The sequence below is a fragment of the Alosa alosa genome, chromosome 12 (genome assembly GCF_017589495.1).
Source record: "Alosa alosa isolate M-15738 ecotype Scorff River chromosome 12, AALO_Geno_1.1, whole genome shotgun sequence".
NCBI lineage: Eukaryota > Metazoa > Chordata > Actinopteri > Clupeiformes > Clupeidae > Alosa > Alosa alosa.
Window position 1 is genome coordinate 11,312,260 of NC_063200.1, and position 24,037 is coordinate 11,336,296.

The 24,037-nt window shown below is 42.1% G+C and overlaps 2 protein-coding genes across 3 annotated transcripts in view; one reads left to right on the forward strand and one right to left on the reverse strand.

Moving 5' to 3' along the window:
• Window positions 1–1,387: 1,387 nt before the first annotated feature.
• Window positions 1,388–4,902, reverse strand: m17 (IL-6 subfamily cytokine M17). Its single transcript, XM_048259340.1, has 3 exons — window positions 4,845–4,902; window positions 4,150–4,154; window positions 1,388–1,978 (listed from the first exon to the last, which is right to left on the reverse strand). Exons 1-3 carry the CDS (start codon window positions 4,900–4,902, stop codon window positions 1,496–1,498), a joined length of 546 nt encoding a protein of 181 aa, XP_048115297.1. The 3' UTR covers window positions 1,388–1,495.
• An 18,769-nt stretch (window positions 4,903–23,671) lies between these two features.
• LOC125304374 (cAMP-specific 3',5'-cyclic phosphodiesterase 4D-like) overlaps window positions 23,672–24,037 on the forward strand; it is a 69,495-nt gene continuing 69,129 nt past the window's right edge. For both annotated transcript variants that reach the window (XM_048258587.1, XM_048258588.1), the window contains exon 1: window positions 23,672–23,890. The gene's annotated coding sequence lies outside the window, so the exon portion shown is untranslated. The remainder of the gene's footprint in view (window positions 23,891–24,037) is intronic.

Consider the following 24,037-nt stretch of genomic DNA (forward strand, 5'->3'; position numbering starts at 1 on the left):
AATCCACATTGCTTACATCAGATAGAACAGGAATGGCCATCTCTGTGAATCATCTCGATACATCTCCATTATGATCAGTACCACCTCTGACAACACTATAGTGAACTATGAGTTGCTGATTCTGCATTATGTACACAAGCATCTCTACTGCCTTGGAAGAACTTTTTGTGTGTATGGGGGATTTTTTGTGTGTAATGTGTGTGTATTGGAACTGCATTGTGTATATGTGAATATCTGTTGAATCTGCTGTGTGTGTGTGTGTGTGTGTGTGTGGTTTATGAACCCTGTGTTTTGCCCAGCTGGCAAAGAGGGAACTCAGAGGCATAACCTCAAGTACATCCCTCTGCTTCCAGTGAGTAGCTCGTGACTCGGGGAAAGTGCATCAAGTGTGTGTGTGTGTGCGCGCATGCATGCGTGTGTGTCTGTGTGTGAGAGTGTAGTGAGTAGTTAATGAAGTATATGTTGGTAGAGTTGTTGCAGAGGCAGGAGTATCAGTAACAGGTGGTGAAGAGTCTGTGTGGTGGTGTTTTTTTTTTTTTTTTTTTTTTTTTTTTTTTTTAAATCAAGCGGGGGGTTCAGGCTGGACCTTGTGACAGGCCAGTCAGTCTCTTGCATAAAGTCTTTCCTATCTGATGCTGCGCTGGTCTTAGACATGCGTCACCCCGAAGTGAGATCACCCACACACCACTTCCCCACACACATACACACCCAAACACACACTCAGCAGAGACATGGATACAAACCCATACACATCTCTGCTTTTACACACACGTACACACTCCAAACCTTTGTACATAGAGTATGCACACTCTCACACACACACTGTCTCAGACACACTGTCTACAGACAGACCTGTGAGAAGCCCTCAGCAGTTGGTGTGTCATGGTTCTGTCTGCCTCAGACTCACTCACAGCGGAACACACACACACAAACACAATTTGAACACCCATTCAACCAGTTCCTTTTTTTATTATAATTTTTCACATTGCAGGAAATATGCAGTCACCCCATGTCATAATGAAAGCATTATCAGTCCTTTATCTCACAATCTCTGAAACCGACACAGCTGACCCAGTGACCGATCTAAAGGTCTCGTCGGTCAGCCAGTGGTTCTTTTGTATGTTTTGTCTAATTTAAAGCAGATTTTTAGTCAGGCACTGGGTAGCTTCATTTTTTAGTTACTGATTTGTTCTGTTTGTAAACAACAAAGCCATGAAAAGTGACTCATTCAGTTTAGAAACAGCCCTTTGCCTTTTGAGGCGTGTGTGTGTGTGTGTGAGACAGACAGACAAATCATTCTGCTGCTGATTCTATCAGCAAGAGCCCAGACCAGCAGGGCTCATGTTTAAAATAAAAATATAATTACTATTATATAAACATAGCACATTCGTATAATAATTACTCTTCAGCATACAATAAATAATATTAACGCCCAATAAATAGAAAGAAATCAAAATAAAACGGTGTGAACAAAAGGTCAGTCCAGGGGGTGTGGTCAGTGTCTGTGCTGCCCAGTGGTGTACGAGGGCGGGTCCATCCGCCGCTTGCAGGCCACGCCCCTGAGGGCCTTGAGTTCCTTCTGGCTGTTGGAGAGGAAGGTGTGGAAGCGGGTGAGCACGCTGCAGCCGTAGGCCTTCTGCTGGAAGCTGTTGAGAGGGGGCAGTGGGGGCTGACCCGTAGGGCCCGGCGGCTCCAGAACGCTGTTGGGCAGGAGCAGCTGCAGGAGGCCGTGCAGGTTGCTGGCCAGGTGAGGGACGCGCAGCTGCACCTGGTCCAGGTCCCGCAGCAGCTTGGAGCTCGGCGGCTGCAGGTCGGCCTGCTGCTCGGCCACGTGGCGCAGGTGGGGCGTAAACTCGTGGAGGCGCACGTGCAGGCCGCTGAGGCGCTCCGTCCAGTCCTGGCCGAACACCGTTGCCTCGGGGACGCCCTCTGACTGGGCCTGGCAGATGAACTCCACGCCCTCGCCCTGATTGGCTTTCTGTGGATGGGGGAGGAGCATATGGGTTTCAGAGGTCAACTAGGTCGTTACGGAGAAATGGTTGCTGGTCTACCGATGTGACGTCCGCTCTGCTGTGTGCTGCTGCTAAGTGGTCATGAGCGTCATCAGCTTTTCCAAGTGGGCGTGTGAAACCACAAGCCCTGATAGACAGATGTGTGTGTGTGTGTGTGTGTGTGTGATACTTAGGAAGAGTCTTACTGATAACAGAGGATGTTACCAACCACATCTACTCTATTCATATGAAGCACAACTGTGCTAAATATATAGTGATTGAGGCCAGTCTACTTAAACTGACTCATAAAACACATCAACTAACCCATTTAACTAAATGAATGAGTGTGAATGCAAACAATTAGACTCCATAGGATAGATCACATGTCCTCTAAACTGTACACATAATTAAGCTGAGTTGTGGTTTCAATTAAACTAATCGTACTTGCTGACATTTCGAGCAGTTTTGTGGTCTGTCTAAACTGAACTGTAAACTTAAGGTACTGTCAGAATCAAGTGTTCACATAAGCCTCAAGCAGAGCCGAGATCACTGTATGTAGTCGTAATAACTAACTGCTCACATATGTCTGGAGCAGTCATGAGTGGCTGTACTATGTGTTTGCAAACTTAATCAGCCTTTGAGCACACAGATTAATCATAGCCCCCAGCTTTACAAAACAGATCCATAATAATAGCTCTTAGTTCTAGGATCTTGTTTGGTCCAGGACTAAACTTAATCCCATACTTAAGGCCCAATGTCATGAGCAGTGGTGTGTGACAGGGTGTGCTGTGTGGGTAGGTCATCTCCAATGACTGGATAGAAAGTATACAGGTGTATCTCAAAAAAGTAGAAAAAAATGGAAAAGTTCAATTTTTTTAATAAATTAATTATTTTCAAAAAGTTTAGAAACTTTCAGATAAAATAGATTCATGACGAAGTGAAATATGTCAAGCCTTTTTTCTGTTTTAATTTTAATTATTCTAATCTTGATTATTACAGTATTATAAATCCTTTATTCTTATATTTTGAGATATTGGATTTTTGTTTTCCATGAGCTGTAAACAGAAGTATTGATCTTGGAAGAGCTCTAATCAGCTAATTAAATCAAAATACCGGCAATGGTTTCCTGAACATTTAATCTCTCAGTCTGGGCAGGGCAATGGATTTTTTCATGATATTGTAATGTTTTAGAATAATCAGTGTGTGGTACTCACGTATGTCTCGAGGAGTTGTCCAGTCTCCCAATGCAGGACACGAGCACTCTTCAAGCTTTTCTTGAGAGAGCTGCAGGAGGATGGGGCAAGGGGCACACCCACAACACTCGACACACACATGCAAACCAGGAGCGAGACCAGCAGTGGCACACACACTGAAGAGAGAGAGGGAGAGAAACAGACACACACACACACATTACTTCACCTTTGCTCCTAAATGTCAGATTCACTCATTTGTGGCGCGAGCTGCAAAGTTTGAAGTAGGTCAGTATTTCAGTGTTTAGTTTGAATTATGAAAGTTTCACCAGAATGAAAATGAATGGGTTACTGAGATGACATGATGTTGGACTCAAAACTAAATGGTTAAATTGCCTTCAAATAGACACTAAATCTAACTATTCACACAGAACCTAAACCTAACTATTCAAACAGAACGTAAACTGAACTATTCAAACAGACTCTAACCCTGCAAGTTGACACTGCCAACACTGCCAGGGCAAAACCTCCCACATGGTCTCTGAGCCACCCGACTTGCCGCATTGTATATGTTCTACGACTCTGCATATGTTCTACGACTGCCTGAGCTAAGGCAGAGAACAGACAACAAGAATAGAGAAACGTAAACCCTTACCCCAGCTTCTAGAACAAAGAACCCTTACCCCAGCTTCTACAACAGAGAACCCTTACCCCAGCTTCAAGAACAGAGAATCCTTACCCCAGCTTCAAGAATGGAGAACAATTACCCCAGCTTCTAGAACAAAGAACCCTTACCCCAGCTTCAAGAACAGAGAACCCCTACCCCAGCTTCAAGAACAGATAACCCCTACCCCAGCTATAAAAGACATGCAATTTATCAATCCAGTCAAATTCAGTCCATGATGTCAGCACTAATCAAGAACATCTGAATACAAAGAACTGTTGAAACATTTGATTTTGCCCCTTACCCAGCCTGAGCCAGGGTTCAAGAACAGAGAACACAAACCCTTCATCTGTATGCAAGAGCAGGGAACTTTAACTGTAAACCTGGACTCAAGAACAAAGACGTTTAACTCCCAACCAGGGTTTAAAAACAAAGCACTGTACTCTAAACCAGGGTTCAAGAACAAAGCACTGTACTCAGGGTTCAAGAACAAAGCACTGTACTCTAAATCAGGGTTCAAGAACAAAGCACTGTACTCAGGGTTCACGAACACTTCTGTGGGAATTCTGACTCATGACTCAACTCAAGAACAAGTACCTTACTGCTTTTAACATATCCTGTGCAGATCATGCCACATGTGTCACTCACAGTACACCTGCCCTCTTTGCAGATCATGCCCCATGTGCCTCTGGGGTCACTGTCCCTCACAGTATATCCGCCCTCGTCAGTGGCTTTCACCATCAAATAAATCACCATGCAATGCATTCTAGCAATATTTAATATTCTATTCAATATTCTAGCCATTTTTCTCTTTACTCATAGAAATTGCAATCCATGCAAAGATTGAATGTGAAAGGAAATATACTAAAATAGATCTGCTGCATGAAAACATTCAAGTTTACATGAGTTTACTTTTCTTTGGTTATGACACGCTGTGTATGTGTGTGTGTGTGTGTGTGTGTGTGTGTTTTGGGGAATGATGGGGTCGTGGGGACTTACAGTTTCGGTCCAGAGAAGGGGAACCCGTGGCGGGAGTGCTGCTGCCATGGCCTCTCATGCTTCAGACGCAGACGCGCTTCGGACTAGTCATGATCAGCGGCACACAAGTTTTTAAAGACGCCCGCACGGCGTGTTTGTCATGACAGGAAGTGGCGTCACTGCCTTGTGAGGCAACCAGATTTCCCAGAATGATTTTTTTTTAAATCAGCATTGAGGGCTACAGAGAGCGCACATCCTCTAGTCGACAACACACACACACACACACACACATATATATACACGCACACACACACACGCAAACATCTAGCCATATGAAAGGTTTCTAACTTTAGTCTAACTTTGACAAGATGTGTGAGCATATGTGTGCATATTGTATGTGTTAATTTAAAGCATTAGTTTAGCATGAGTGTGCACATTTGTTTGTGGATGGATGGTGGGATGTGTAGGGTGCACACATGTATTTGAGTGTGTGTGTGTGTGTGTGTGTGGGGGGTTGGATAGAGTTTAGTAAGCGTCTAGCCTATTTGCGTGTGCATTGGGTAGGAGAGAGTGGGTGGGTGTGAGTATGTCTACAAAAAGGACTTTTAATTCTGTGCAGTTTGTCAAATTCTGAGGCCAGTTTAAGACCACAGGAAGTTGTCACAGGAAAACAGTTTCTTAACGGTCTCCTAATGACACACACACACACTTACACACACACTCTGATATCATAAGTGGGTGGCGTGTAATAACCTCTGACATGTCAGTCATAATGGAGAGTGCGTTGGAGACAGTGAGTTGTTATTACTGTAAATGTACAGTGTTTCTTGAGTGACTGAGTGAGTGTGTGTGTGTGTGTGCATGTACATGTGCATGTGTGTGTTAAAAAGGTGTATTGGATGTGTTGCGTGTCAGTGTTTAGCATTACTGTATGGGTGCACTGTGCCTTGAGTGTGGAGTGTGTGTCTGTGTGTGCATGTATGTGTTGTGTGTGTGTCAGTCTGAGTGTCAGTGTTTAGCATTACTGTATGGGTGCACTGTGCCTTGTGTGTGTGTGCGCTCATGTGTGTGGGTCATGGCTCTGACGGCCTTTTAAGTAGTGACGACTGTGTGTGTGTGTGTGTGTGTGTGTGTGTTTTAACACGTTGCAGATATCTTACTGTATGACGGTTATGCTTTTATGTTGTGTCATTAGGTTTCCTGACATTTGTAAAATAGTCCCACACACATAGTTATTTCCGTTGCAACCCTTTCATGTGGTCGTGTGTGTGTGTGTGTGTGTGTGTATGATATGGACTGGTTTATAAGACCAGAATATCTCACACTCACACTCAGCACAACTCAGGTTGAGCATCTTAAACATCACAGAAACACTGCACAATGCAACACACACACTGAGAGCCTCAACACTCCATCCGCAAAACCTTACACACATTACTTCATCTTCACTCTTGCCTGACAAAACTTGTGGTTTGGACACACACACACACACGTATTAGCAACCTGTACACTATGCGTACATTTATTTTTCCCAACAGCAGATTATGTCTTTTGATCATTTGTTTTATTGAACAATGTGCTTGAGAACAAGATGCATTTTTAGCCACATATGCAGTTTCTCATCATGAATGATAACAGTCCAACATCTGAGGGCCACACACACACACACACACACACACACACACACACACACACACACAGATATGTGTGAGGACTTAAGATCAGGAGTTAAGAGCAGGAAGGAGTGGTTATTTCCACAGTATTAAGAGTTAAGAGCCGCAAAAAAAGTACCTACCGTTATTGAGTTGAGTGGAGTGCAGGAAAGTCCATCTGAATCTCAATGTATTATACAGAGAGGTACAGTATACTACTACTACACAACGTATTAAAGAGGGCTATACCACTACACAATGTATTATACAGAGAGGTATACTACTACTACACAACGTATTAAAGAGGGCTATACCACTACACAATGTATTATACAGAGGGGTATACTACTACTACACAACGTATTATAGAGGGCTATACCACTACACAATGTATTATATAGAGGGCTATACTACTACAAAACATTGAGCTTAAAGCCAGAGGTCCATTAAAAAATCGGCAAGCGGTGGCAAAGACTTATGTCTTGTTAACATTTGTTTGTTTACAGTTTAAAGGGAACTATTGAAATGTAAATCATTTTGAAATTTTCAAATTTAAAAGTTCCCAGTAGAAAAGTCTGGCAGGAAAATTCGCCACTGTGACCTGATCTGACAAAATGAGTCCCAAGTCGCACATACTAATTTTGAGATACATGCCGATTAATTAAAAAAAACATTGAAAATATAATTATTTTTAGTGATATCTGAAAGAAGAGGCATTCAAATTGAATTTCCTTTTCATAGTCAAGACAAGAATGTAAAGTTATACAAATGTGGGTGGGCAAATCCTACCTGTACATGCCTGTAACCTGTAACACCAAACATGATTTTCTCATTTTTTCAATTGGAAAAAGATGGCGTGAGGCAATTGCTGCATTTAAAATTCTGTATCTTGACAACAATTCAAGATATGACTTTGACCAGGTTTACTGTTCATGGTGAAGTTCACGGTGTCCTCCTCTGTACATGATCAGGTCACCACTGGGTATGCTCTGCAGGCAAAGGAGGGGTTAATGCCAGTGAAATACTCCGCAGGTGAAAGTGAAAGACTGAGGCTTTTCTGCTTCATTCTCACCCTCGCTGGAGTTTTGGTTTGTGATGTGACTGTTTGAGGTGTCTGGTTGCCCTGCAGTCTTCAAAACTGAACCTAGAGCAGGCCTCAACCTCAGGGAAACTCTGAGGACCACAAACCCATCTCCTCAGAACAGGTGACACACACGCACATAAACACGCAAACACACAGTTTACAAATAATAACCCTTCCCATACTTATCACAAGCCTGGCTGCTTTAGTTCAGACTGGGAGGGTGCATGTCTGTATGTGTGTGTGTGTGTGTTTGTGTGTGAGTGTGTGCACAAACACCCACACAGACATGCACGCACCAATATATATTTCAAACATGTAAGCCTGTATTGAAGGAGGCATGCACATACACACTCAAACACACACATACACACACAGACCAACAAAGGGTAGCGCACCTCAGCAGATCAACGTTCCCCTGGTACTTTCCTCTTACCTCAGAGGTCCTTTGATCATGAGCAAGAGCCACCAAGACCTCGAGGAATCTGTGAGTTCATCTCAGGGGCTCCAGACTTGAAGGGCTAGCTTCACCCTATGGGTGTCATGAGCTCTCTCTCTGCCTGGTAACACACGCTGATTAAAGTCTGACCTCCACCTGTTCCTGCTCTGCTCTGCTCTGCCTCACCCTCGTTACCTACCAGCTGCACTGCATTCACCACTCATCATGCCCTGTATATAAAGCCTTGCTTTTCAGTCCACACTTGTCAGATCGCTCTGCGACCAGCACCAGTTACCTGCCTGTTTTGGAAAACGCCTCTGACTCTTTTGCCTGTGATCCCGACCCGCCGACTACTTCTGTGTTCTCTAGCCCCGTAATCTTGACCTGCCTTCCGTCCCTCTTCTACGAATACCGCCTAGTCCTTGACTGTACTGCTGCTTCGTTTCAATTGCTGTTGTGTGTGTGTCACACACGCAGACTCTTGGAACTCCTGTACCCCCGAACCCCCTGAAACCCCCTTAACCCCCAACCCTTAAATAAACTTTTGAACGTGACGCTTTTGTGGTCCTCGTCCTGTTTGGTGTCTGACAGTGGGAGGCTCTGAGGCTAATCGATGACCACTTAGAGTTAGCATTCCATTGACCCTCGTTCATTTTGACGTCACTTTGACATCAAATAACTTTACATCTGACACGTTTTAAACCTTTATATGACCATTTGTTTTTCAGTCCCTCCAGGAATTTGCGATGTTGCGATCGCAACAATTAACGCAAATTCAGCAAATCCTCGTGAATTCTGGGCGACCTCGCAATTTTGTCCAAACACCGCAACTTTTTTGCAAATTTGACCAATCATGGTTTCCCCGTGAAATTTCACCTAACACAACAGTCCCTCGTGCAGAATATTAAGTCAGATGCCACACTCACTTCTGCAGACACCAGAGACTGCCCCTATGTTCACTCCTCTGCAGTTTTAATGACAATAAATAGAAGGCTAACGTTAATGATCTGCTTTACTTGCGCATCTCTCAACCTGGTGTTGCTAACCTACCTAGGCTATGAAAGTAAGTTAATTAAGGCCTACTTTTACTGACATTTGAGTAGGCTACAGTATGCAACCCATTGGCAAACGTTTACACCTGGAGATGTCTTTTAGCTCGTGTCATGTTTGCTAGCTTGTGGGCTCAGTTGTGTAGTGCTACCAAAATCATAGAAATTAATAACATTGCAAGACATTTACCTCTTCTGTGATCCAAGAATGCTTTCATTCGAGTTATTTTTTAACATTTATTTTAACTAATGACATAGAAACATCCCGAATTCCATCCACATATCGTAATGCACTATGCAAAAAGTTATTTCCACTCATAGCCGAACACAGTGAGATGCAAGCCTTCCAATCCACTTAGAAATGTAATTACGCTACTCTCACGTCCTTAAAGTGGCAGGCAGTCAATTAGACTTACACACCACCAATGTAATAACATTAAAGAAAAGTGTAGTCTAATAGTTTAAATCAATATAAAATTACTACATACTTAGTTGGCTATTAGTAATTATGCAAGTCACAGAATATGAATTATTACAAATATATGAACTTGAACATATATGAATGTATTGAAACATGACACACATGATGCCATCTTTTTAGGGGGCTGTCTTTTTTGACAGTTCTACGAAAGGTTATACTGCTTTGTGAATTACCCCAGTCAAAGTATTGACACAAATAAAGTAGGCCTACCTTGATTTTCTGTAACCCTTACTATTTACCTTTACTTACCCTTTTTAATAAGCATCAAGATGATCAGTGTGATTTTCGTCTTACTAACCTTAATTGCCCTCAATTTAAAAATAATTGGGAAAAAAATCGCAACTATTTTTGCAATTTTCACTTCCTCCCGCAATTTCTTCGCAACAAACAGCTAAAAACACTGCAACTTCCATCGCAATTTTTTAGAAAAGTTGTCGCGAAATCAGGCATTTTAGATCGCAACAATCTCAAAAAATCCTTGTGAAATCCTGGAGGGACTGGTTTTTATTTCCAATACAACATTGCATGACTAGCCTCTTAGCCTCGTATATCACTTTACGTCTCCGTAATAAATGCTTTTCTAAACCAATGCTAAAAACAATGTCATGAGCATGCAACTTTTAGTGGCACAGGTAGCTGTCTTTTCTGAATAAGAAAGTCAGAGGCAGTCAGAGGGAAAGTCCACAGGAAAGCTAGAAGAAAGCATCAAGGAAAAAAAACAACAATTAAGTGATGTTTTGTTGTTGGGTTGGCACTACATCGGAACAAATCATAAAAGCTGCACTCGAACCCAGAGCACTAAGCACATTAGCAATTTTCTTAGCACGGCTACCAGACAAGTTACTGTGTTTCAGTCCGTTGCTTAACATCAAAAGTTTGTCACTCAACTGACACTGAGGATGCGCAGCACATTCTGTACCCAACAGGAAATGGACTCCATTTGGAGTCCTACGGAGCGACTGTCCATTTATTTTACTGTCAATGGCTTCAGCCAGCCAGCATCCACCATCTTTAAAATGGTGCCCCTCAAGAGCTTACACATTTTTACACTCACAGCTTGACACAAACACTTCTTGTCTTTGTGGATGAATGAGCTGTCAATTTCCTGCTGAGAGGAGCATCCTATCTACAATGTGGTCCGTTGTTATATAGCACAAATTTAACTCTGGTGTTCCCTGGCTTATTCAGTCGCTCGATGGTGTTTTATGCCCCCAACGTTGTCTTCCAGGCAGCGCTGCCACCGCTGACTTAAAGGCACCTTATCCTAAACCTAACCCCAACCCTAACCCTAACCCATGCCTAACCCTAGTGCCTTTCAGGCAGCGCTGCCTTGAAGACAACGTTGGGGGCATAAAACACCAAGAAACCATTCAGTCTGGCCCCCTAATCATCCCCCAGTGTGAATGGCTCATTCAGTCTGGTCCCCTGATCATCCCCCAGTGTAATTGGCTCATTTATGTATTCCCTCACTCTCCACCTCAAGCTGGTGTGTGATGAGCATTCTGGTGCATCATGGCTGCTGTGCATCAGCCAGGTGGGTGCTACACATTGGTGGTGGCTAGTGAGGTTCCTCTGTCACTGTGAAGCGCTTTGGGGGCCTTGAAAAGTGCTATATAAATGCAATGTGATGTTAGCCTAATTGGCTTGTTTGTGAAAATGAGGATGGCGGTGAGCACATGTTGGGCGCATTTCAGCATTTGAAATGAATGGGGCTGGATTAGGCAGCCTAGTATCAGCCATTGAAATGAATGGGGCTTGATTAGCCAGCCTAGCATCAGCCATTGAAATGAATGGGGCCAAACCCCCACTGCCCCTCCAGCTCAGTGTGAAATTGGAAGTTGTGAGGAGCCACAGTTTCGTTTCAGTGTTTTGCTTGTAAGCCTGTTTTGTAGTTCACCTTTGTGCGATGCTGGCACTTACGGTAGCAGAGCTCAGGAAATACCCTGCTCAGTGCAGATGAAAGGCTTCTGCTGAACTGCTTTGGGTGTCGGCCCGGGGTTCTGTTTGGGTTAGTGGGGGCAGGAAAGGGGGGGGGCTGGGGTGAGACTGGGGGGAGGGCAGGGGGAGGGGGGGGGGTGGAGAGGGAGATGCAACTGTTTAGTTACGGTACATGAACAAGATGAATCCTCTATATTTGCTCTATAATCTAAGGTAGGTTTGTTAAATAAAGTGAATTATGTGATCTTGTTTAAAGTATTCTAGCTGGATTATCTTGATAAAAGGAACCCTTTATGGAGTATAAGTATAAGTATATATACTTTTTTGATCCCGTGAGGGAAATTTGGTCTCTGCATTTATCCCAATCCGTGAATTAGTGAAACACACTCAGCACACAGTGAACACACAGTGAGGTGAAGCACACACTAATCCTGGCGCAGTGAGCTGCCTGCAACAACAGCAGCGCTCGGGGAGCAATGAGGGGTTAGGTGCCTTGCTCATGGGCACTTCAGCCATGCCTACTGTTCGGGGTTCGAACCAGCAACCCTCCGGTTACAAGTCCGTAGCGCTAACCAGTAGGTCACGGCTGCCCCTGGAGACGTGTGTAAGAACAAGTATTAGCCATGGTCTCCAACAGGACCAAACGTATGTGTAATGTATAATTAGCAGTGTTGGGCAAGTTACTTCAAAATCGAAATGTATTATGCATTACTTATTACTGTCATTTCAAAGTAATTTGTTACATTATAAAATTACTGTCTCTGAATTGTAAGGCATTACACTACTATTGCATTACTTTTAGGTTACTTTCACCAAAATATCTGGAAATGTGGATTTGCCATTCTAAATGCAGTTTATTACCCTCAATCATAGTCAGAATTTTGTTAAAAACCAACAAAAGGTCAAAGTCTGGTAAATTGTGATATAAATACTGTAACTCTAAGGCCTAGGCCTGCTCATTAAAATCAATAGAGAGCCTACTATATTGTAAATCAAAGCTTAAAGAAACTGTATGTAAGATTGTGGCCAAAACTGGTACTGCAATCACTTTCAAACTACTGTAGAGCGATGTATCCCCTTCCCCTCTGACTGGCAGAGCTGGCAACACGGATGCCGAAACACTACTGACTTTGTGATTAGTAGATAGGTGGAGGGTGGCACATCAGGCCAAAACATGACAACATCAACATCAGTTGAGGGCTGCAACTCCACTTTTTAAATGACAATATCCTGGCCAGACTACTGTTGTCAGTGATATAAGTATTTGAAATAACATGATTTCTTAATATCTAGTGACATATCAGGGCCATTTATGATTAATTGAAATAGATTTCTTACATACGGTTCACCACATGTCAAGATGGTGGCCTACTGACCATTTTGGTGCCCTAAGTGAGTGGTTTTGAGTGAGTGACATTTAAATGATAACTCAAACACCTAAAGTAAAATAAAAGGTATATTATTTACAGACCATTACTGTGTGTTTTTAAACATTCATGCTGTTTTCTTATAAATGGTGCACTGTCACTTTAAGAGCATTGATCTTTACGTTCTCATAATGCCTTTTTGCCAGCTCTTGTTTACAAGCCTTGTTTGTTGAGTTACATTGATAGCACAATATTAACAATAATATGCACAATGTTAAGTTGTTTTAAGCAGCCTTCATTGCTTTGGAAAGTATGCAATAACATGTTGCATTTCGTTTTGCAAATAAAAGTGAATTATGAGCCTGGTATCCACCTAGCTATCTGAATGAAACAAACTCAAACTTGCATGTACCATGGTGTTAGTGCATTCTGACATTGTAAACGTTATTGATGAAGAGTGAAATGCAGTTTGCAGTAAAGCTACTATTCATTGGTTAGACTACATGTGGGTGCCCCCTCTCCTTTGGTGCCCTACGCAAAGTGCGTGATGCGCGTGGTGGGAGCGGTGGCACTGCCAGGCTACACAATCTTTTTTCTGCATTGCTATCTCTTAGTCTCTTTAAGTTCAATTGTGAATTCAAGTTCACAGCTCAAAGCTGACATGCACTAGAAGTTTGTGTTTAATCAAGAATCAAAAAGATTAGCGTGGATCTTTCGGTTTCGCACAAAGTGCACAAACTATTATGTTCTTCATATCCTTTGTCTCTGAGCTGCAACCTAGGCTTATGTCCATCCCAAGAAATAGAGTCCGCTGCAGCCACAGTCATCTTCAACCAGTATCAGGAGATAACTACTATTTTGCGCGGATTTTTTCTCCTCTGTTGTTCTCGCGGTGGTGTTTGCGAATATGTATCAAAACAAAACACTGCTTAATTTTTGGTTAAAGGAACCGTATGTAAGAAATATATTTCTATTAATCATAAAATGGCCCTGATATGTCACTAGACATTAAGAAATCATGTTCATTTTAAATACTTATATATACTTACTTACTTATATCACTGACAACAGTAGTCCGGCCAGGATATTGTCATTTAAAAAGTGAAGTTGCAGCCCTCAACTGATGTTGATGTTGGCATGTTGCGTTTTGGCCTGATGCGCCACCCTCCATGATGCCAGTTCTGCTAGTCAGGGGGGAGGGGGAGGATACACTGCTCTACAGTAATTTGAAAGTGATTGCAGTACCAGTTTTGGCCACAATCTTACATACGGTTCCTTTAAAATGCATTGTAACGCGCGTTACTGAAGTTTGTACCCAGTAAAATATTACCCAATTTTTTTTGTAATGCCTTACATTACTGCGTTACCGCAAACAGCAATATATTACAGTATATATTACAGTAATTACATTACTTTTGTAACGCATTACTCCCAACACTGATAATTAGCTACCATTAGAATATGTTTAACGTGTAAACGCACTTGTGATAGACTGCCTCTCAGTGAGGCCCTAAGGCCATATTCACACATTGACACTTCTTCCTCAAATGCAGTTGTGTCTCAATGGAACGATGCAACTTCATTGTTGTGACATGCCTGTGTTCTTACTGTAAATGCACACACATACACATACACATGCACACACACACATACACATGCACACACACACACCCACATCACACAGAGACATACGCATGCACACACACACACACATACACACACACAGACATACACATGCCCACATGCACTCACAATAGACATTTTTGAATAAACACATACAAAGAGACTCAATATGAATAAATACACAATACAAATAAACACACACACACAGACATACACATGCACTCACAATAGACATGTTTGCATAAACACATACAAAGAGACTCAATATGAATGCACAAATACACAATACAAATCAAAACACACACACAGAGAGTTCCTGAGTATTTATTGTGGACTAAACAGTATGCAAGTCCTGACTGTATGTGTGTGTGTGTGTGTGTGAGAGAGAGAGAGAGAGAGAGAGAGAGAGAGAGATAATGTGTGAGCTCAGGTTTCCCCTCTGTTGCTCCTCTGTGTAGAATGAAGTTAGATTACCGGTAGATTAAAAAGAAATGCTTCAGTCACACTTTGACCGTTTGATTACATCAGGGGATCTCAGCTTGCATGCATCTTGCATGCATCAGAAAACTGTTACCAAGAAACTCACCGGTTGTTGAGTGTTGGTCATCCTAGTGACCTCAGGCCATTTACAAAATGAAACACCTCTGCTGAAAAGAACAGCTAGAAACTAAGCTTATGCTGGTAGCTGGTTTAAGCTGGTCTCGGCTGGGTTTCTTCCAGCTCTTTGGAAGACCAGCTACACCAGCAGATCTTTGCTGGTGTAGCTGGTTGGGCCACCAGGTGGACATGCAGGTGTGACCATCTGATGAAGCTGGTCATGCTGGTGTGACCAGCCTGTTGTGTGGGATACAGCTGGTGTAAGATGGTCATGCTGGTGACCAGCCTGTCAAGCTTGAGATTGTTGGTGTAAGGTGGTCATGCTGGTTTGCTAGAATGACCAAAATGAGCTGGCATGGCCAGTTAAACCAGCAATGTAGACCATCAAAACCAGCTAAAATGACTAGCATGAGGTGGTAAGACAAGCAAAACTAGCTGAATTACCATCGTAAGCTGGGTAAACCAGCTGAAGATATGTTTTTTGGTCACATTTATTGTGTAGATTTGTTTCCCGTTTTTTTTTTTTCTTTGTTCATGTACTTCACCAGGTCTACCTCACTCTTGTAATTTTTGTTCATGTACTCCACCAGGTCTACCTCACTTTTCTAATCTAATTAATTACATACTCTGTGATTAATTAATCTAAATTAATCGCATGCATCCATTTTTGCTATGAACGTATTTTCAAAATATTTCGATTTATATTTTGGCCGATGAGTGAATCAATATAAAGCCAAACTAACATTATAGACTTGTTTCAGGTATTTTTTGGCGACTCTAGAGTCACAATATTATATTTTACTCTGCCGTTGTAAATAGCCTAGGCTACTTCTCATGGCTTGTTCCCCCTGTAGGCTACACAATAAAAATGCGTTTGTTGTGGAGGCGAAGGACTAACAACAGGCAAAAACTATCTCCAAAGAGCTATATCTACTGACAAAGTAATGCTTCACGATTCTCGCAAGATGTTTTATAGTCGGTCATATGTAGCCTAAACAATACGTTTGCAAAGTTAACTTTGACAAGGCTGGTGGCTAACGTTATTTATTATCATCCAGGGGTGCGGTAACTCATACCTCCGGGTTACTTTGCATTGAGGTGATACTTCTCCTATGATACTCCTATGGTACAGAAATTCCTTACTGGAGAAATCACAGAGAACATGTTCCTGTCATCAGTTCCTGGGCGTTTTTTTTAAACATAGGCTAAATGCTCCACACCCTGGGCCAAGCAGTTTCTCGTCTGCCTCCTTCAGTCACTGGAGCCAAAACTGCACTCAAGGTCAAAGGTCACTACAAAATGTGATTAACCAGCGTTATTTTTTTTTTAACGCATTATTTTCCCTGTAATTAATTAATCAAAATTAACACGTTTGACAGCCCTAATAAATAAACTATGACTATAAAACAATCAATTTGTAAGTTATATAGCCTATTTAAAAAATCAACTGATTAGGCCTAATCAAAGGCCATAGAAAATAGTGCAGTTTTAAGTTTCTATAAAACAGGGGCAGATGGGGCAGATTTAGGGCCCTATCATGACATTCTAAAGTGCATCGTCACTCCTCAAAAGTCTATTCAAATTTAGTAGGATGTCCAGTTCACATTGGGAGGGGTTTCGTTATCAAAAGTGGAGCGCATGGCGCAACAAGGTGTTCCTAGGTTTTTTAATCAGTCATATGGGTGTGTTTGGGGCGTAACATCATTTTTAAATCAATGAGAATGACATCTGTCATTCCCTTTAACGGCGCAAAGCGCGATATGTCAAATAAATGCATCGGTATTTTGGCATTCAACGGCGCATTTAAAGGAGGCTGCTTGCGAGACCATTCTTGAACCATGCATTACTAAAACCTAGCATAGCCTTCACGCATTTGCACTCGTCTATTATTTGAACTCACTGGCAAAGTGAAACTAACTTCACCAAGGTGTCAGTCAACGAAAAGTTATATGCAGTTACTTTCACTATTGACTGACAATGGGTTACCATCGAAAACATAGGCTGGAAAAAGCAACCCTTATCCTAATATTGCTCAAATGACTGAATAAAACAACATTTATCCTGCAGAGGAGTTGCTTATATCTCGTGACAGTGCGTCTTCAGCTGTGCTCCATACGTGTCTCTCGCCTCTCCCCTAATCACTTTTAACCGTCATTACCAATTTGCAAATGATGGTGAATAACTAATCATATGATGTACAGTATTTCGTAATATCTTTATTCTAATTATGTTTCCCATTGTAATCGTGCAATTTGTAATGCTTTGAATGGACGTGCGCTGGTGTGCGTTCATGAATGATAGAAGGATGGTGCGTGCACCTGCCAATATGACTGTTGACATGCGCTCTTAAAATAGCATATGAACAACTCCCCATTGACTTCTGACCAGGTTTAGGTGGTGTACGATAGCGATTTTTAAACACGCCAGGCCCCTCCCTAGGTTGTTAATTGCCACACCCCTGGGCGCAATGTTTAAAAAATAAACGTGCAAAATACCAAATTAAACTTTCCGCGGCTGAAAAAACGAGTTTTACGCCATGCGCTGGTGCCCAAAATACAGCCCCTAATCTCCATGGCAAAGCGAGTTTACAGTTAATCTCCAACGTGTCTTTCTACCTGATGGCTGAATGTATTACCTGAATGAAGCGGAGAGGCTGAAAATGTGCTGGAAAGTTGTGTGGATTTGGGTCAAAGTTTTGCTATTTGAGTTTAAGGTTTCACTATCTGGGTTTCTTATCTGAACCTTGATATCACGATGGATCACAATGCCTCTGTAACCATCAGGCCTTATCTGATCACCTTTGTGTGCTCTTTCATATATCTATGTTCCAGCGAACTCATAAATTCTCAGTAGATAATTAGCAGTAAATGTCAAGTCCGGAAAACAAAACCTGACTCTAATATAAAAAAAATATCTTATATAATAAATAAATAAAAATAGTTGACTGAAAGGAAGCTGCACTTATGCAAACTTTCAAATCCATTGTACAACTATTCAAATCCATGAAGAGATGCTCTGCACATGTAGTGCTGCAATATGCACTGCAACACAGCAGTGCCAATATAAACTCAAATTATTTTCAACAGTCGAGAAGTTAAACTTGACATTTAGCACCTGACCTCTCTTTTGTCTCCCTTTTCTAAAAGCACTGTAAGCCCGGATAAGCTGAATCTACTTTGAAATTGAGGAAACCGGTTGCCTGTTACAGTTTTTTCTGATTGCTTAAGCACATTTTTTGTAACTATGGCTTTTTTTGCAAAACTCGACACACAAATGGGAAAACCCCTCACCCAATCAGCAAAACATTGTAGTTCTCTTGCAAAAGCTAACACACCTTGCTTAACTCACCTTCGTAAAAATGGTGTTTTCGTATCTAACAGTAAACACAAGCCATCACAATAGTAAGCAAACAATGTGCCAACAACACACTGATGGTATGAATAAAAACACATTTGGCTTTTGCTTTCTCTGTGCACAAGGTAGACTGTCAGTTTGAGGTCATACTTTTGTCATAGTTCTGTAAACATACAGGGATCTAAACTTCAAGTTTTACGTAGTGTTATTTACATACGTACATATTTACACAAACAAACACGTGTGTTTTTCCAAGTCAAAACACAAAATAGCATTTCACAGACAAAACAAATCAGTCTACATCGGGTCGTCTCTCAAAATTCTGTCTACATCACATGCAATGTCCTAGTCCAAGGGACCGGGAAAAATATATTCTGGAATGACGTATCCAGGTGTCAGGACCCACAGAGACAGACAAGACAAGAAGTCAAGCAGAGTGAGATTTATTTACAGGCATCAGAACATCACAGGCAGAATCCAGGGTTTTCACGAAAACATGGCCTACTGGCAAAAGTTCAGAAGTGTCATACCACACGCTGAGAACACAGGAGATCCAAAAGGCAAACTTAGGAGATTCAGCTTCAATAGCAGTTCAGAACAGATTTCAAGGAACAGCGTGACCTGGAGTTCTGTAGCATCCGATGATGAGGCCAGAGACAGAGTGCTGGGTGAATGGAGATTAAGTAGTCTGTGGTTCAATGAAGTGCAGGTGAAAGTGATCACCAATCAGGAGGGAAGAGAATGAGCAGTGGAGACTGATTGGTTAGGGTGAGTAACTAATAAGCAGGGGAGAGTGAACGGGCAGGTGTGGTTAAGTTGGACTGATTGCTCGTTTGGGAACCTGGCCTGGCTGTGACACCAGGCCTGACATGACAATATCCCCACATGTAGACTGTTTTTTTGTCTGTTTTTTTCTCTTCTCACTCTTCCTGCTCACTCCATCGTACCCATTGTACATTACCTGTGGCTTATTTATAGTGCTTAGGCTGTGTGTTAGCTTTTGCAAGAGAACTACAATGTTTTGCTGATTGGGTGAGAGGTTTTGCCATTTGTGTGTAGAGTTTTGCAAAAAAAAGCCATAGTTACAAAAAATGTGCTTAAGCAATCAGAAAAAACTGTATCTTACGTTTTTATGGGAGTAAAAACTTAATTTACACTTAAATACATTGTTTCATTTCTATTTAATGTCATGAAACACCTTGTATGTTATCTAAAAAGTACATAACAAAGCACTTGTTCAAAACATAAACAGCACTTGATATCTTTTTCTGTTCTTTTTCATACATTGTGAGACATATACTACACACACACACACACACTACAAATTATTCAGGATAAAAATGCTATTCAAAAAGTGCAACATTATAAACAAAGTAGTTGATGTCTGAAAAGAGGACTTTTTTTCATTCCACTCATACACACACACACACACACATACAAATACACACACACACACACTGCCCACAGTGCATATAACAGCAAACACATTCTTTGACCAGTTAAAAGAATACCCTTGGAGCAGTAACTATTTGGAACCCTATGAAGCTGGGATCATTTTTTGGGTGCCAGCTTACCCCTACCAAAGTTTAGTAGTACCTGCTGAACAAAGTGTGTCTCATGCACTTGGGGTAGTAACCCATTCAGTCAGTCCAGAAGCCATCAGTTAGTCCAGAAGGAGACTGAAAGCCTGAGACAACACAAATCAGTCAGTCCAGAAGAAGACAGAAAGCCTGAGACAACACAAATCAGTCAATCCAGAAGAAGACAGGTTGTCCAGCTCCTCCATCACTACCACACTTTCTTCCAAAGTGACCCGCACTCTTGATGGGTTGAACTGAGACATTCTTGATAAACGCAGAGGATTCCCACAGAAGTCTTGCTGTGTACGTAACGTTGGTCAAAAAAACAGGCTACCGTTGGAGCAGATCTAATCTCCATGGCAAAGCGAGTTTACAGTTAAAGGAACCGTATGTAAGAAATGTATTTTAATCATAAAATGGCCCTGATATGTCACTAGGCATTAAGAAATCATGTTCATTTCAAATACTTATATCACTGACAATAGTAGTACGGCCAGAATATGTCATTTAAAAAGGATGGATTCCCACTGAAGTCTTGCTGTGTACGTAACGTTGGTCAGCTGTGTCCTGGCAGAGCAAGGAACAGACTGATAAGAAAGACCATCATGCACAAAGTGCAATGCACATCCACAATTAGTTTTCACCCATGTTCTGAACTGGTGTTATTTGTACTGCCACAGAAAATAATAAAAACAAACAAACCCTCTCAGTTGACCAACCTCCCTTTAACTGACAACGACAACTGAAAATCAAATAATTTCAGTTTGTTTTATGTTAAAGGGGAAATACGGCAATTTTTTACATCTCTGTTTCTTGAGGTCAGGAGAACTGTCTGTACGGAAAAAAGCGAAAACAATCGGTTTTACCTAGAGTTGCTAGTTCCAACAGCTAAAGCAGCCAGGCAGCTACAGTGCTACATTCTGGGGGCAAGAACATGGGGTCCCACGTATATGCCCCCAGAGTGTAACAACCGGTTGTTTTCGGGGGTTTTTCATACCAACAGTACTGGGTGACCTTGAGAAATGGAGCTCTATTTGAAAAATCGCTGGATTACTCCTTTAAATCAATATAGGAGGCATTACAGCACAACACAGGTGATTAATCAAATACAGAACTTCCCCTCAATCTGTAGGACTTTATTACAAATGTCCAGGAGTGAAACATACACGAGAGTAGACAAAATGAGATGACAGTGGTGGTGGTAGTGTGGCAACGAACCTCGGCTAGCATGCACTAGCCACACAAAAGCTGTGGGTTCAATTCCCAACTGCCACCTTTGCACCCTTGAGCACTTAGCCTAGAGTTGCTGTAGGGATATTGCCCCCTGCAATGGGTATCTGCAAGTGGCTTTGGATAAAGGCGTCAGCTAAATGCACAAATAAATGAAAAATAGAAATGAAAGGAAAACCGAGAGGAAACGGGCAGAAGGAAAACAGAAGCAGAGAAACGAAACAAGAGACGAAGAACAAAACACAGAGAAAACATGAAAAAAGGGAAGAAAGGAGAAGATTACAGAGGAAGTGGATTCTACTTAAAATGAGCTCAATTTAATTACATTGGTAAGTACTGGATTAAAGCTAATGCCATCTGTGTACATTGTAATTTAATTGTTTAATTGGATATGAAATCTGGGCTAACAGTGAGGCGTTATAGGCCTAGTTGATAAAACCAGACGGAATGTATCATCTGTTACTAATTCAACATTTGGAACTGACAGCAATGAAGACAGGAGAACATTGATTGATATTTTGCTTGATAAAAAAAGAAAAACAGTAGAGAATCTCAGCTCTTTCTCAAGAGGCCCAGATGCTCTGCCTACCAACTTTTGTTTCTCTCCTAGTAATCGGTTAAAATGATAAAAGTATCAATGCAGAAGTCTGGTGCATTTCCTAAGTTCTTGAAAACAGCTGTTGTGAAGTAGCCTGGCACCACCCACCTAGTTCTTCTTTTAGGGAGATTTGGTCTGGAACACCATAGTTCATAACCGTTTCCCTCAAAAATCAAAAATGTCAGGCCAATCAGCGACGAGAAGGGAAGACGAAACCGAAACTTGTGATAAACAGAAGCAGCAACACCTGCAAACGTCAAAAAATGCAATTGGAAAAATGCAGAAATGTATTTACAGCAAAGGTAGACCCACATACATTGTTTCCTGACTGTTGATGCTGTTTATTGTCAGTTTGTAAAGTTTAGGCGAAGTAGGAAGTAACGTTAGGAATCTCTGATCAATGTGAATGGTAAGGCTGGACCAATGATTTCAAAGTCAGTGGCTGCCGCGATGTAAGTGTTGCAAACGTTTCCCAATTGTGAGTCACCAGACTCAGAGTTTGGATTATTCCAGGCTAGTTGTAAAGCCCCTTTCCTCCTTTCCAATTAATGGCAAAGAACCAAACAGCTATTTAAAGGGACACCAGGCAACGTTTTCGTGTTAATTAATCATCTTCGTAAGTCGTATATGGTTAAATGACTCATTACGGGGCGAATGAAGGCTCTCTCGCCCGCCCCTACTGCCTGTAGGAAGAATATCCCACTTGCAAGATCGGTGTATCCCACCACACGAATCGGGCGCAGGATCAGTTTACAGCACAGAGGCAGGCTAACGAAACGCTAGAGATTGTTGCAAACGTGTGTATAATGGCAGAGGCGGCGAAGAAGCAGCGAAAACCCTTGACGGAAGACGCAAAGAAAAGGAAAAGAGCTTCAGACCGAGCGAGGGGGAGTTTCGTAGAGAAAAAGCATCAGGCTTGCCTGGTGTCCCTTTAAAAGTATGACCCTCTTAACATCAAATGTCTACTGATAACTTTCAGTCTGGTTTCCTTGCCAATTTCAAAACATCCATCAGTCCTAGTGTTATTGGACCTTAGTGCAGTTGGCATACAGTCAGTGTGTGTTGTTGCTGTTTGGAGCTGCTCTGTGTGTGTGTGTGTGTGTGCGTGTGTGTGTGTGTGTGTGTGTGTGTGTGTGTGTGTGTGTGTGTGTGTGTACCGGTAGTAGAGTGCATGCTATCATAAGCTATCTGATTATGAGAGACTGCCCTTGGGCTCTATATTGATCTGAACTCTGTAAACTATATATACACACACACAGAACTTCAGTTTGCATGAGGAGGACCCGCTATGCATGCATGTGCACTGTGTGTAGTCCATGTGTAGCCTAAGTGTGTATATCAAAATTAGCATGCGTATGAACGGGTGAAAAGGGTTGCCTCCAGGAGAGCAGGGAGTTGCTGGTTACCTCCAGGAGAGCAGTCTGTTATACAAACAGGCTGTGATAAAGGAGTAGGCCTTAAGCTGATTACAGCATAGTGAGCTCTCCTGTCTGTCGCAGACACTGTGTGTGTGTGTGTGTGTGTGTGTTTGTGTGTGTCAGTGTGTGTGTGAGCGTGTGTGTCCACATGCATTCTTCACACTTTTATACCTATCTCTGTGTCCACTCATTTGTGTTTGTGCCTCTGTATTTACTGACATGTGTGTGTGTGTGTGTGTGTGTGTGTGTGTGTGTGTGTGTGAGAGAGTGTGTGTGTTTATCTTGGCTCATACATTTAGTCTGATCACACTCAGCTCGTTTGAAAGGAGGGCGGATCTACACCAGGAGCGGCTGATTGTTTGTCCGTATGCCAGCGTGGAAGAGGGAGTGTGTGAAGGAGTGTGTGAGGCTGTGTGTAGGGTGTGTGCGTGTATGAGAGAGAGAGTGTGTGTGAGGGCGTGTGTAGGGTGTGTGTGTGTGTGTATGAGAGAGAGAGACAGTGTGTGTGAGGGCGTGTGTAGGGTGTGTGCATGTATGACAGAGAGAGAGAGTGTGTGTGAGAGTTTGCTGAATGACGCCAGTGCTGTCGCTTTTACACATATGGAAACACTGTCCATCCATGAGATTTTACAGAACTCTGTGTGGACACAAAAAGGAACGGTAAGACTTTTCTTCACATCACACACCTCTCCCTCTGTCTCTTGCTCTTTCTCTCTCTCTCTCTCTCACACACACACACACACACACACACACACCTTAATAAGGTTGTGTTTAGGTCTTTCTGTGACCACATGACCCAACCTTGTT